Consider the following 14,466-nt stretch of genomic DNA (forward strand, 5'->3'; position numbering starts at 1 on the left):
TACTGTAACATATGGAATGAATAAACATTAGTTTTGTCGAACCAAATGATTATATATGTTCTTGAGTGTTTACTGTAACCACATTTTTAATATAGGTTTTATAGCTGTATATCCCTTAAGCCATCCAGATAGAACTCTAATCCTACATCATTGAGGTAGACCCCGTCACGTAGTCCAAATTTTGTCTCTACATCAATGTCGTGTGACAGAGAGCCGTTACTCCTTACAACCAACTAAGTATCGACCCCACCAATTAATTCTCCTTTTGAATTCAATAGTTTTCCAAGACTTAAGGGCTCCTTGCCACTTGTGCCTGGGTAATATATCAACCCAAATGATAACTGTGTCAGGGAAAGCTGCTCTAAAGTATTTTATTTCTCTCTCAATAAAGTTTCTGATCTTTAAAATTGATCGAGAAGTCAAATCGTTTCCTCCTGGGTTGATTACAAAGACCTTTGGTGGAGAAGCTAATAATACTCAGGACTCTAACCGCCTGCCAGGCAATGGTCTTACCTGGCAAGCGGAGGTTGGCTTTCCAGTAGCTCAGGCTCTTACTCCTGCCCAGTATGGGATCGAATCCCGCAATATCCACACGTCTATACAATAGATAAATTTTATAAAAGTACGTTGCAAAATGCTAAGGCTATTTAAACCTTGATCAAGTGTGCGTGACTAAATAGGGGCTCTTGGAATTTTTGCCTCACAGACAAAAAGATGTCAAAGGCTTTTACGGGACAAACCTGGTGATCTACCCGTGTAACTTAATGCTAATGGGTTTTCCACGCTGATTAGTTTTGAAACAGCGAAGTTTTATTCTAAGGTGTGTATTATTTTTTGTACAAAATACGTCACTCAGCTGTATTTGACTATTTGTGCCTAACCTTGGTGCAACGGGTTCACTTACTGTGAATCTCTGAATAAGCCATAATATGCAAATAAGAATTAAGTGGAAAATAGTATATATTCGTAATGATTTATCGTGACGAGCGGTAATGCGGAGCATACGTCAGTTAATACGCTCCATGTTATAGGTGCGCTATTGTCTTTAGAAGTGCGACTGTGACAGCCCTATAATACATTTTTCACTATAAAATTGTTAGTAATGTCATAAAACCCATATAATTTGTGGTAATAGTTTAACCCAGAAATTATGTTGAAATGCTCTTTGGAGACAAGCCCTTCTCGAAACAATTGGCCATAAAAATAATTATGTGTTTAATTGGAGCTGGCCATAACTCATTTAAATCGTAAGACGGTCTGAATTGTTGGAAGTTCTAAATGCGACTTGTTAAGTTGAGATAGAATTAGAGGCTATTCTAGACCATAATAGCTGCCCGGCTCTAAATTGAAGATATTCCAGAGAAAAGCTGGTACCCGGCGTGGAGCTGAGTCTGCCCCTGGAGCTAACTGTCTGAATTGTTCCAGCTGAAATCAAGATAATGCGTCACAAACGCTATTTAAACGACCTTCAACGTGGTTAGCCTTTATAAGAATATTGATCTGTAAACATCTTAATGCGAGAAATCTAACCAAACACATGACAAGGTTTGACTTCGACGTTAATTTTTTTAGAATGTGAACCACTGCGATATTATCACAATTGAACTTTAATTTCTTGTTTTTTAGCTCTGTACCCCAATTAAACAATGAAAACAACAATAGGGAATAATTCCAGGACTGTAATGTCTGAAGTTAAATCAGCAGTGTACCATGATTCGAACCATTTAGCGTTACACCATTGGCCTCAAAAGTAAATACCGAAACCTGTGCCGCCCGCGGAATCTGTAAACAGTTGAACGTCCTCGTTTGTGACCCAGTGACGGTCCGAGGGATCTACTTTCCAGATTTTATTTACTTCACAGCAGCGGGTGTTAAGTGTTGTGTGGCGGCCATAAAAAGTCGCCCCGACTTCATCTCAGTGTTGTTATATTTTCTGGTCCTTCGGGATCATTGATTTCAACTCATTTAGATTTGAAGATTGAATACTGCTTAAGCCGGTGCTAGGGGGCGTGGGCAGTGCTGCATTTTCCATTACTGCCCATGAACAGACTCAATCAAACCGAGTCTTCAATTTTCACTGTTTGCCTTGTTTTCGATGCTTCCGAGGGATCTACTTCCCAGATTTTAATTACTTCACAACAGCGGGTGTTAAGTGCTGTGTGATGGCCGTAAAATATCGCCCCGACTTCATCTCAGTGTTGTTATATTTTCTGGTACTTCGGGATCATTGATTTCAACTCATTTAGATTTGAAGATTAAACACTGCTTAAGCGAGTCTTCAATTTTCACTGTTTACCTTGTTTTTGATGCTTCCGAGGGATCTACTTTCCAAATTTTATTTACTTCATAACAGCGGGTGTTAAGTGCTGTGTGGCGTCCGTAAAAAGTCGCCCCGACTTCATCTCAGTGTTGTTATATTTTCTGGTCCTTCGGGATCATAGATTTCAACTCATTTAGATTTGAAGATTGAATACTGCTTAAGCCGGTGCTAGGGGGCTTTGGCAGTGCTGCATTTTTCATTTATGCCCATGAACAGACTTAATCAAACCGAGTCTGCAATTTTCACTGTTTGTCTTGTTTTCGATGCTTCCGATGGATCTTCTTTCCAGGTTTTATTTACTTTACAACAGCGAGTGTTAAGTGCTGTGTGGCGGCCGTAAAATGTCGCCCCGACTTCGTCTCAGTGTTGTTATATTTTCTGGTCCTTCGGGATCATAGATTTCAACTCATTTAGATTTGAAGATTGAATACTGCTTAAGCCGGTGCTAGGGGGCATGGGCAGTGCTGCATTTTCCATTACTGCCCATGAACAGACTTAATCAAACCGAGTCTGCAATTTTCACTGTTTGCCTTGTTTTCGATGCTTCCGTGGGATCTACTTTCCAGATTGTATTTACTTCACAACAGCGGGTGTTAAGTGCTGTGTGGAGGCCGTAAAAGTCGCCCCGACTTCATCTCAGTGTTGTTATATTTCCTGGTCCTTCGGAATCATTGATTTTAACAAATTTAGATTTGAAGATTGAATACTGCTTAAGCCGGTGCTAGGGGGCTTGGGAAGTGCTGCATTTTCCATTACTGCCCATGAACAGACTCAATCAAACCGAGTCTGCAATTTTCACTGTTTGTCTTGTTTTCGATGCTTCCGAGGGATCTACTTTCCAGATTTTATTAGAAAGGCCACACGTACTGTTTATCAGGCGGCGGACGGAAGGTCTACCAACTGCAATGGCGCGACAACAAAAGTTCAAAGAGCCAATAAGGGAATGCATTACTTTCAAGGTTGTTTTATGATTACGTAATAAGTCTTTTGTCTTACTTATAACTTCCTGAACTTTTGAGATCGGTATTCTGACCAACATTTCAGCTGAATCATGTTCAAGGCTTAAATATCCGAGGACCTCTGCCGGCCGACTGTTTTGTCCTCAGCCAATGAAACCTGTAATTCTAACATAGTCTGTTTGAATGACTGTAAGGCCAAAGCAGAAAGTTCTGTGTTTCGTGCCCCATCGAGGAAATCATCTAAGTAATTATCAAATCTGCTGATTTAATTTTTGATTTGGCCAAAAATTCCAAAAACCTAGCAAAACGTTCGAAAGTGATGCAACTTACTGAAGCTCCGAATGGCAAAGATTTATCGAAAGTTAGGAATTTTTTAAAACGGAAGCCTAGCAGTTCAAAGTCAGCAGGAGAAACCAGTATTAGACGAAAAGCACTGTTTATGTCTACCTTAAATTAAATAACTTACTTACAATGCCTACCTAGACGTTGGACTAATTTGACAGCTTCGTCGAAATTTGTATATTAAACTGAGCACAACTTAGGATCGATGAAATCATTGACATTTTGATTTTTTGGGAGGTACGAAAGATGGTGAATCATTTTGAACTCACCTGGGGTTTTCTAAGGCACAAGGCGAAACAATAAAATGTCGAAAAGGTGGCACCTTGAAAAGACCTGCAACCTTGCCAGCTTCGAGTTTGGTATTTATCTGGTTTTGTATAATATCTGGATTAAGGTTTGTAGACCTAAGATTAGGCGAATCTCTAGCTTGACGAGGACCGCTATATTGCAGGGAAATTCTGTTTTTGAAACCATTAATTAAAATGCTGCCTTAGTTCGATCGTAAATTTTTAGACCTCTAAAGCTGAAATATTAATTGGCGAAAACGCTCAACTGTACACGTCTAAATTTTGTGGCACATGGGCAATTCTATTATGAAGGTTGACCTCGGCCTTGATTGGCGGGCGTATGGGCGGGTATGAAACGCTTGGTTAAAAGTTGTTTGACTATTCCCTTGATATATATTTTGTGACTGCTTCTTAAGACACGTCGTCGCAGGGTGAGGCTCATTACACACCTTACATGTATGTGCAAACCTGAAAGTTGGCCACCTGCAAGAACTTTGATTGAAATCGTTGCATTTGAAACTGAAAGAGGTCGAGGGCCTAGAGCTGTTACGCACTTGTACACAACGTCACCAGAGGTCATTGTTAATAACTGACCAAGGGGAAGACTTGAGAGCTTGGCGGAGGCGAAACTGCTCATCATAGGTCCTCCAAGCATACTCCCGAATGGTGAACATTTAATGAAGGAGCTCATAGACTTTGTTCTAGTGAGAGTACAAATAGATGGACGCATAGATAATAAAGGCATCAGTCCATCATTCGATCGAGTTAATTTTCTCCTTACATTACTTTTTTGAAGAATCGATATGGTCACCGGGACCGACCAATCTTAGAACATTGCCACTACAAAATTTTGATAGTTCAACGGTACCTTTCAAAAGAAGAGCCAGATTTATGTACTCTCCCCTACAAATTTGCTGTTTAATTGAGGAAGGGACGTGAGCAGCCAAATCGTCCCCAGCTAAGCGCATATCCGGTAAATTTGAAGGGTTATGAGAGTTATTTTGGAATAAAGGGATGTTTGTGGAGTTACAACCTGCGTCGGCCGGAGATAAGAGCTGATTTTGCCTACGTGCAACAGAGCTCACACCGCCCACCTCAGGTGGCAAGACCCCAGAATCTCTTATAAGAGTATCAAAATCAATTACACGAGACCTACCCGAGTCAGGCTGCAGCAGGTCGTTACTATCCTCATCAAGGTCATCTGCAGTCCTTTTCTGGCCAACCACGAGGGTCCTTCGGTGGTGGGTCCGTATGAATTTCAGCGTTTTGGACAGCAACTTCAGCCTTTCCATTGTTCTCCAGGGCCTTTACACGTACATTTGCAGCGACATTTACGACGGCAGCTTGCCGGTCTTGACGATGCAGTCTCTCGTTTTCAGTGTTGTCTTGGCGTGCATTACGGCGCAAATCTGCAGCAATTATGTCGGCAGCTGGCCTGTCCCGACGACGCAACCTCATATGTGCTTCTTGGTGTGCGTTTTGCCTGTTTCCTCTCCTGCGAAATCTCCCTCGACCACGTGGCATTGTGCGTAAGCTATAAAAACGAAGTCCTAGTTTGTAAGCTAAATATGTTGAGTTCAGCTAAACGGTATTGAACCAAGTGGCAGTTGTACGGATTTCATGGTATTATATGACTTTAAGTTGATTCCCGGCTAAGCGGTGTTAGACGATAAGGTATATTATGCTAGATTGGAACCAGACTTTCGCCAAACGATACGTCCCGAGGATAACCAAATGAATCAGTATGAAACAATCCGTGATGATCATGTATACGAAACTCTTCATACATATGCCAACATGTGAAAAATATGAAACTATAAACACTATAATCTCTTATACAAGGAAGTGGAAACTGATTTATTGTCAAATTTTAAAATGTTGTTTCCTTGAAACTACTGATATAGGTAAATTTCGAAAAAAAGACAGTGATTGACTTCGTTACATAAGAAAGTGTTAACGATAATGTTTATAAAACAAAATTATGTTTCCATTATAAAATTTTGATACACGTGTTCTTTTCTCCCTTAATTTTTATTACGACAAGTATTTGGATTTTAGCATTTTCTTGTGAATTCCACGTTTAATCACTTTCTTATTTATATCAATTTCTTTCTGATTTGACCTTACCACATTTACTAACATGTTTTGCTGATAATAAAACCATCTGTTTGACTGAGCTTGTTCACGGACTGTATGTCGAATGCAAGCCTAGCCTAACGTGCCCGCCCTTTAACCCAAGATTGATTAGAACTGAAAAGTTACTCATATTACAAGTATCAAAGCATAAATTAGAGAAACTTGCAGATGTATTCATATGGCGGTGGAAACTTCGGTGATACACAGAGCGCAATTCCTTGAAACGTGGCGTATGATCCGTATTTAAAATAATGGATTTTCAAATGAAAGCAGTCTTTATATTTTATTATTGTTATTATTATTATCATACCGGATTTATATAGCGCCCTTTTCATGATAAACACGTACAAAGGCGCTTTACATATAGCAAATGTAGCCACACAAGGCGCGAAATTTATCCTTTACTAGTACAGACACATTGCGATTTGACCAGAGGGACAGAGTGAGATAAAGCCCTCAGAACAGATAGAGAGAACTGTTTAGATATAGACATGTCCGACAAACTTAGCCTAGCTCTTTGCGAATAAACAGTCTGGTTCTTTCATGTGCCCGGTGTATAGCACCGATACACACAAAGCCGTCTTTCCTGGGAAGAACCAGTACAGGCCTCAAAGTTAGATAGGAGACACTCAAGTGCATCTCAGAAATTTCCAGTGCCTGGACCGGGATTCGAACGCCGGACCACTGGATTGACAGTTAAGCGTGTTACCACTAGACCACCGGCCCCACCATCTTATTCAGTCATCCCGGTGTAACTCAACTTTAATAGGATATTGCGTTTTCCTAGTAATGTTTCCCTATATCTTCTTTGACAGTTACTTATCGGCAATTATTATACATGCAATTCAAATAAAATTGAACTACAAAATAAAGTAGAGACCGTAATGAATCTGTTATATATATATATATATATATATATATATATATATATATATATATATATATATATATATATATATAATTACTGTGCCTATGGTGAGACACGGTTACTACTGACAACGAAACCAGAACAATCGGAATCAACATTAAGCGAATTTTAAGTGTGACCAAATGCAAACGATCATTGCTTCTTGATGATAAATCTGTGACTGGCAAATTTATGTTATTGTTTTACTTTACGGAGGGTATCACCTTGGTTATTCCCATTAAGCTTTTCAATGCCTTGCTTATTTTCATTGCAAAGCTTCAGCAATTTACTTGCTTGAAACGGCATATACAGCAATTTACTTGCTTGAAACGGCATATACACTTCTTAGTTCCTACTATGTGGCACAAGGGAATGACTACTACTAAATGATTAAGTAGATCAAAGTTTAAAGGAATATTTTGTTAATACATTTTTCAGCACAATCAAACTAAAACATAAAAGCACGTATTAAATCACTTCAGTAACATATAATATTCACAAAGTCAGATAAATACAGTAAAATATCAATCGAGAATTTACATAGTAACTAAAACGCCATGAGGATAAAATAGGAACTAAAATTGAATACTGTGCTTTTCGTGTCATATCGGATAAAACCAGCTTAAGATATTGGTTGGTATTTAACTTTTATAGTATAAAATTAACACCTATAAAAAGACTATATATCCGAATTTATAATAAATGGTATTTTAGTGTTTTAAACCACAACCTCACTTCTGTGTGTTTTATGTCTTTTAAAAGCGGGTTATGCTAGTAAAAGGAATATAATTGTATATTTAAGGTGACTTCAATTGATAGTTTTGAAACTTAGATTTGTAGTCAATTACATGTAGATCTTACTGTATGGATAATATTAAAAAATCCGTTAGTTATTTATAAATATAGACATGTTTTTTTTTTCTTTTTTTCTTTTTTAATTTTAACTACATAGAAACTGTAATAACAGTTCCTCATGTACTTTGATTTGATAAACACTAAGTAATGTTATCATTTTGAATATATTACATTCTCAAGTAGTGTCATTATACACGATGGTTATATTACACAATCAAATATATGTCATGAAATTGCAATGTTTGTTACATTACATGTACATTAATTTTAACACGTCATTGTAATTTACGAAATGGAGTCGGATAGAGTTAAGAGGTACGCAAACCACAGAATTTATTCGACAGCAAAACATCTCAAACTGTTGTTCCTATTGTCATAATTGCCATTTCAACTAAGCGACAAACATTTTAGTAACCAAGGCCCAATAGTACTACGGCTTGTGGTAGTGTGCGAGTCTGAATTCATCCGGTATAAAATTACAATATTGAGTACATTCAGCCTTTTAAGGATAGGTTCTGTGACATTTACTTGTGAATCAGCATTTTTTTGCAATTCCAGGGATTGTTTATAGTGCATTCGATTCCTTTGAAAATTGAATAACTGTTCTAATTCCAAAACAAACATTGAATGACGAAAAATTTTGTTTATACTGTGGCCTTTTTAAATTAGAAATAGCCGAAAAGTTCGAATGCTATTTAGTGCATATGAAATTTTGCTAGGATCACATATGTCTTTGTGTTTGTATATATGTTTATCAATGATTAAAAATATATATGTATAAATATATGTAAAATTCACTACACCTGAAGATGAAGAAAACGTGGACATACGCATATAACTACCCTGTTGTGCTGAAATATATAAGTATTACGACGGTTAGAACAGAAGAACCTGGAATAAGTAATATAAAGAGCATTGAAACTCGAGGGTAAACGATTTCTACATAAATCGTTTACTAGAGAGTTTTAATGTTCTTTCTGTCTTGTATCCTAGCCATCCATATATGGTAGATGTAGGTGTTCTACATTGCCATATGGAGCAGTTCATTGAGTACTTAAAACCCTTGATATATACACATGTGTAAAGCCCTGGTAAAATAAACCAATGCTAGAGCAGAAAATCGATAAAATACATCTCGCTGTCTACTGTTCCAGACATGCTGGCATACTTTCCTATCCAACAGTGCGGTAACAAGCGTGCGGGTATTAAATACATGCACACTTTTAATTACCGCACTCTGTACTCAGTGTATACGAATTACCTGCACCAAAGGTGTTAAAAAAAACACCGAGCTATAACACAAATAAAGTTTTTTCTCCGATTCAAACTAATGACATAGTTTTCTTACGTGACCCAGTTACATTTTTTTCTTTCATGTAAAATAAAAAAAAAACATCCCTGCAAAGTCTCAAAACGATCATGTAGATTTTTTTCCTTCTTTGATTTGATCGAATGACCCAACTTTTGATAGATAATACAATTTCAAACCAAACCTAGATTTCATAGAGACAAAGATAAAAGTGTCAACAGGGTGTTTTCTACAAATTTGGCCTAGTAACCTACTTCAGACTTCAGGTAACCGAGTTTGATGCGAAACCTATATGTCATGACGACAAACATTCTTACAGATTATTTGGTCTCTAAAGTGTTAACAAAGTTTTTTTCCGTATGATCTTACTTTTTGAACTAGTTTAATGTCAGCTAATCCAGTTTTAAATGTAACCGGCATTTTACGGGCACAAACATTTCGGTTGGTTTATACAGACAAAGTTTAAAATGTTGCCTCCACAGCGTTAGAAATGTTTTTCTATGATATAACCTAGTGACCTAGTTTTATTTCTATTACCTAAGGTAAAACAGTTTCGAAGTTAGCCTAGAAATCTGAAAACGTTTAAAGATGATCATGTCAAAGATGTTGCCTCTAGATTGTTAACATTTTTTACATGATTTAACCTAACGACCTAGTTTTTGACATCATGTACTTAATTTTCGTCATTTTCTATATTGTATATAAGTAGAAAGTGTGATTTCTAGGATGTTTTAAATGTCATATTTATTGACCTAGTGTCCTAGTTTTTGATCCCAGATTAACCAAACTTGAACTCCTTCAAGCTTGTATTGTTAATGTCTTTCCGACGAAGTCTCCTTAAGATTTGGCCATGGCAGGGACATTTAGATTGTTAAAAGTCAAGTAGCTAACAACGGATGACGCTCGATGTACGACGCAAGACGACGGATACCGGACACAGGGTGAACACATTAGCTCACTTTGTGCCCAGATTAGCTAAGAAAACAAGGTTTGTGCTATAATATTGAAATATTCATTAGTCTTAAACACCACATTATAATTTATTTCTCATGGTAACTCGCCTCTATTAACTCGGGGAAAGATGTTTCGTTCTTACAAACAAACAAAAATTCTCGATCAATATGAAAACAAACAAGTTTATTTTGTACTGTTAAATGTACAGATTAAGAGAATGTTGAGTTGTCCTTCAATTAGTACATGTTTTACAGTATGAATTACAGTAGGCCGTTGTTTCTACCCAGGTGTGACTCTTCCAGTTCCTATACCTGACCGGGCACCTTGGCCTTTTTCACTATAACAAACAGGAAAATCGTTATTTTGTGTGTGTGTGTGTGTGCGTGTGTGTGTTGGTGTGTTGGTGTGACATACAAAATTTAACCTGACTGTGATAACGTTATCTGTCAAAATAAATTATGGTAAACTTAGTAGCCGTCCTCGATGTAAACCACTTATGGACATGCCATTTTACTTCATAGTGCATGTTATTGCTCTGAATTCATATTTATAACATTTGACGCACGTGTAGTAAGATATATGGCAAAGATGGATATTAAAACGAACGCAGTAGGACACTTGACAGTTGTATTGCTGACTGGTATAGCATTAGGCGTTACTACTTTTAAATTAGGTAAGATGATCTTTATAGTTAAGCCATGCCCTACGTTCAGACGTTTTATAGAATCATATGTTTCAAGCTAATGTTGGATTATATTATGTTGTTTATACCTCCTAGTATATTAAATGAATATACAGAAGATTACTAATACATTAGAAAAAATACCAATTTTGACGATTGTACAGTTACATTAAGTACAATAATTTTATGTATTCGGTTTACTTGATGACAGTTATTGTGTATCTATGAATTATCAAATAATATACAGGTGACATTGTGTTAAAATCAATTGATAGGAGCCACAAAAATGAATGGGTTGACCAATAATATGTTGTAATTTAAACCTTTTTAATAGCTCTATTCTTGCCTTTTATTCACACTTGTGACACTTGTTCAATAATGGAATAAAAAAGATAAATATCCAGCAGGGAAAACCGGAAAAGTCACGTTCCAAACAAGCCTCCCAAAACCGCAATACAACTAGCACAAACACGGACGCACGCCCGTACGCACGCACTCACATACGAACGCGTGAAACGTACGCGCAAGAAAAAGGATAGAACATACAAATAAAGGAACACAGTTGGCCACATCCATGGAACGGCCAGTGGTAGAAAGACAAATAGGAAGCTTTATCTGAAATACAGTGCAACTATCCCTACTCTTAACCTGACCATGTTTCAGAGACATGTTTGTCTGCTGAATCCCTAACATATCTAATGATAACAGAAGGCATGGTACGTAAAGTACTTGATACTCTTTTTAATTTGTAACAAAGCAATCTTAAAAACCGAAAACGCATGTAGGATATGAATATAAACATTAAACAAGGCAGCCATTCATACGCAATAACACCTAAAACTGTGTTCCAGAACTCTGCTTCTACTTTTCCATTTTATCACAGCAGCTTTGTTTGTGCCGTGTGGCGGCCGTAAAAGTCTCCCCGTACATTCAATCAGGGCTGTTATATTTCGATCTTCTCAGATCGTTCAGCACGACTTTTATGTCGTGTTATTGGTACTGTTTAGTTTTTCAGAATTACCATTTTGGCCTTGGTGGTTCCATTACTCCCGCTTTCATAGCCTTGGTTATTGTATAATCACCCCTTGGATACGGTGCCTGCTTTCTAATTTTGTCTTTTGACAGTTCCTGTGATATGCATTGTCCATAATCTCAGATCCCCGTTCTTAATTCCAGTTTGTTTAGTTCTGTCCATTGTTTTCTCGTTTGGGGCAAACCCATTACTTTATCTGGGGACTAAACGCCGCTTTTCAAGAAATTATACGCCACAACCCGTGAATCATTGAAGGTTCCATGTTCACCGCCGTTTGAATACACCTGCAGACGTCTCTAAATTGCTTTTTGTACTTTTAGCATGTGTAAATGTTGAGTTCTTCTCAACCCGGGGCTAGAGGGCGTGGACGGTAGCATGCATTTCCATTACCGTCCATGAACATGCTCAGTCAAACCGAGCCTTCAACGTTTTCGTTTTTGTTGTGTTGAGCGACCTGTGAAGTTTCTACCTTTTCTATTCTATCCCTTTTAGACTACACCCTGTCCCATTTAGATATCAAGTCTGCAGTAATATTATTTTCCATGCTGAATTCGAGCATATCTTATTATAAAGCTGTATTTCAATTCAATTTTTTCTAACATTTGTTTATCAAATTCTATCAAAATAGACTTTGCACATATAATCACGTTACTATTTCATCGTTTTATCTCTACGCGGAAGAAGACCGCTCTCAATCAGTTTATAACAATGTTAAAAATCTGATATGCAGTCGAATTATTAATATATAAAATAAATATTATCTTATGCTAACAAGATAAATACTTGACGACAAGATATCGGAATGTTAAACATGAACTGAAGAAGTAGATTTATGTCTGTTAACAAATTAAAACACTACATATCCAAGACAATAACAATGTGTCGTTGTAGCACTCTGTTGCAGTCATTATGAAAACAGCCTATTTGTATTGCCTCATCCCAGGTAACACAAATTCTGGGACTAATAAATCCTTTAAATTAGTATAAATTAGTACTTATAATAAACTTAAAGATGGACTGCGGTCATATTTTACCATGATTAGATGTTCATATAGTACAGACAATCCTTATCAATTATATTTAGTGTGCAGTGCTGCAACTACAATTACATTTCATATCAAGTAGCATGTTAAGTTTATGTTTGCAAAGATATTGATCAGCAATTGTTAATATGTTTAATTATGAAATTTGGACATATCATGTCTTTAAGGTCTCTTTTCACGACACTGACTCTAGACACGATGTTAGAATTGAGATGAAAAGTGTTCAACGAATTGTTAATAAGATTCATTTAAGTAGGAACTGAGTCGCATAAAATCTGTTACATTTTATCATAAATGCTTTTCACATGATACTAGTAAATGTACTAATTTCATGGTGTACTTTCATATAGTCCATATTTTGAAGTAACAACTGTGTAACAGCGTTTTTATTATCGAAATGTTATATTAATTTGTATTTTAACACGACCAGCAAATAACTTACATACATATAGAGCAAATTATATTTCAGGTTATTCTGTAATAACCCAAGCGCGTACAATGACGTCATCTGATCTAGGTGCGTAGCACGGTCGTTAAAAGTAGTTACCATATTTTAAAACACTGTTGATACTAGTATGTCGTGGTAGAATCAAAATAACATGTTTCCAAGTTTGATTTATTGTAAAATAACCCGAGTTTTGAGTTCTTATGCATAAACCATGATTGAGAACGTATTATTTCTTAATTAACAATTTTGATATGGGTAATAACAATAATCACAACAATGCACAGCGTATTATAGATAACGGTATATTTTTTAATGCATTAACTGTATATAATCTCGGTCTTGTATTGAACAATCACTTCGATCACTGTATGGTAACTACACCGGTAGCAGTGTGTTTATATTGAATAACGAATTTATTCTATGGAATATTTTCAAAATAAAACACTTTATATCCTGATAGGTAGGTTAATGAGTTCTAAGAATAACAGTGTGCCACGCTGGTTAGATATCCAAGTCGTTCTTTTTTTGAAATTATGGGTTCAATCTACCATCTCGGGGGTCTTTATTTGAATTCTTTTACAATGAATGTTAATTTGTTTATCATATTTGTCAATTGCTTGCTCAGAAGAGGAATTAGTAAATGCTTAAAGAAAAGACCCAAACTAAACAAAAGCGTTTGTTTGCCGTTTTATCTACAAACTTAAAAGCAACCCCTGTGCACATTAGCTATTTCACTATTCAAAGAGATGATTTACATCGTTAACTTGAAGAATACGAAGGGCTATTACACGCATCCGCTCGTCGACTTCCGCATAATCTTTAATAACTATTTGTTAGATGTTATATCAGTTATGACTAGCGGGAATTTATTGAAACTAGTTGTTCAATGTAATGATCTGACATGCGATACACATTTTCCATAATTCTAGTTTGTTTAATTACAAATGTATGATTCTTTTCCCGATTCACTAAATTATAATTAAACAAGCTGGTGAATCATTTCCATGTGAAAGCTCTGTTTTGAAATGTGAGATTGGGAGACTGGAAATAATGCTTAAAATGTGACACTACTATTGAACTCACAATCATACAAGCCTATCTTACTTAGTAATAGGCCTGTGTGTTTGAATTTCCTACAAAGGTTAAAGGTGCTGACGATTGCTTTTCGCGGCCATTCCTCTCCCATTGGTG

At 36.6% G+C, this 14,466-nt stretch overlaps 1 protein-coding gene across 1 annotated transcript in view; it reads left to right on the forward strand.

Annotated features, from left to right (window-relative positions):
* The first annotated feature begins 10,536 nt into the window (after positions 1 to 10,536).
* The window catches only part of LOC128551146 (mucin-like protein), a 41,353-nt gene continuing 37,423 nt past the window's right edge, over positions 10,537 to 14,466 (forward strand). Inside the window, exon 1 of the mRNA XM_053531618.1 lies at positions 10,537 to 10,742. Coding sequence (XP_053387593.1) covers positions 10,649 to 10,742 — 94 coding nt within the window. The 5' untranslated portion in view covers positions 10,537 to 10,648. The remainder of the gene's footprint in view (positions 10,743 to 14,466) is intronic.

This window comes from Mercenaria mercenaria, chromosome 19 (assembly GCF_021730395.1).
Source record: "Mercenaria mercenaria strain notata chromosome 19, MADL_Memer_1, whole genome shotgun sequence".
Classification (NCBI taxonomy): Eukaryota; Metazoa; Mollusca; class Bivalvia; order Venerida; family Veneridae; genus Mercenaria; species Mercenaria mercenaria.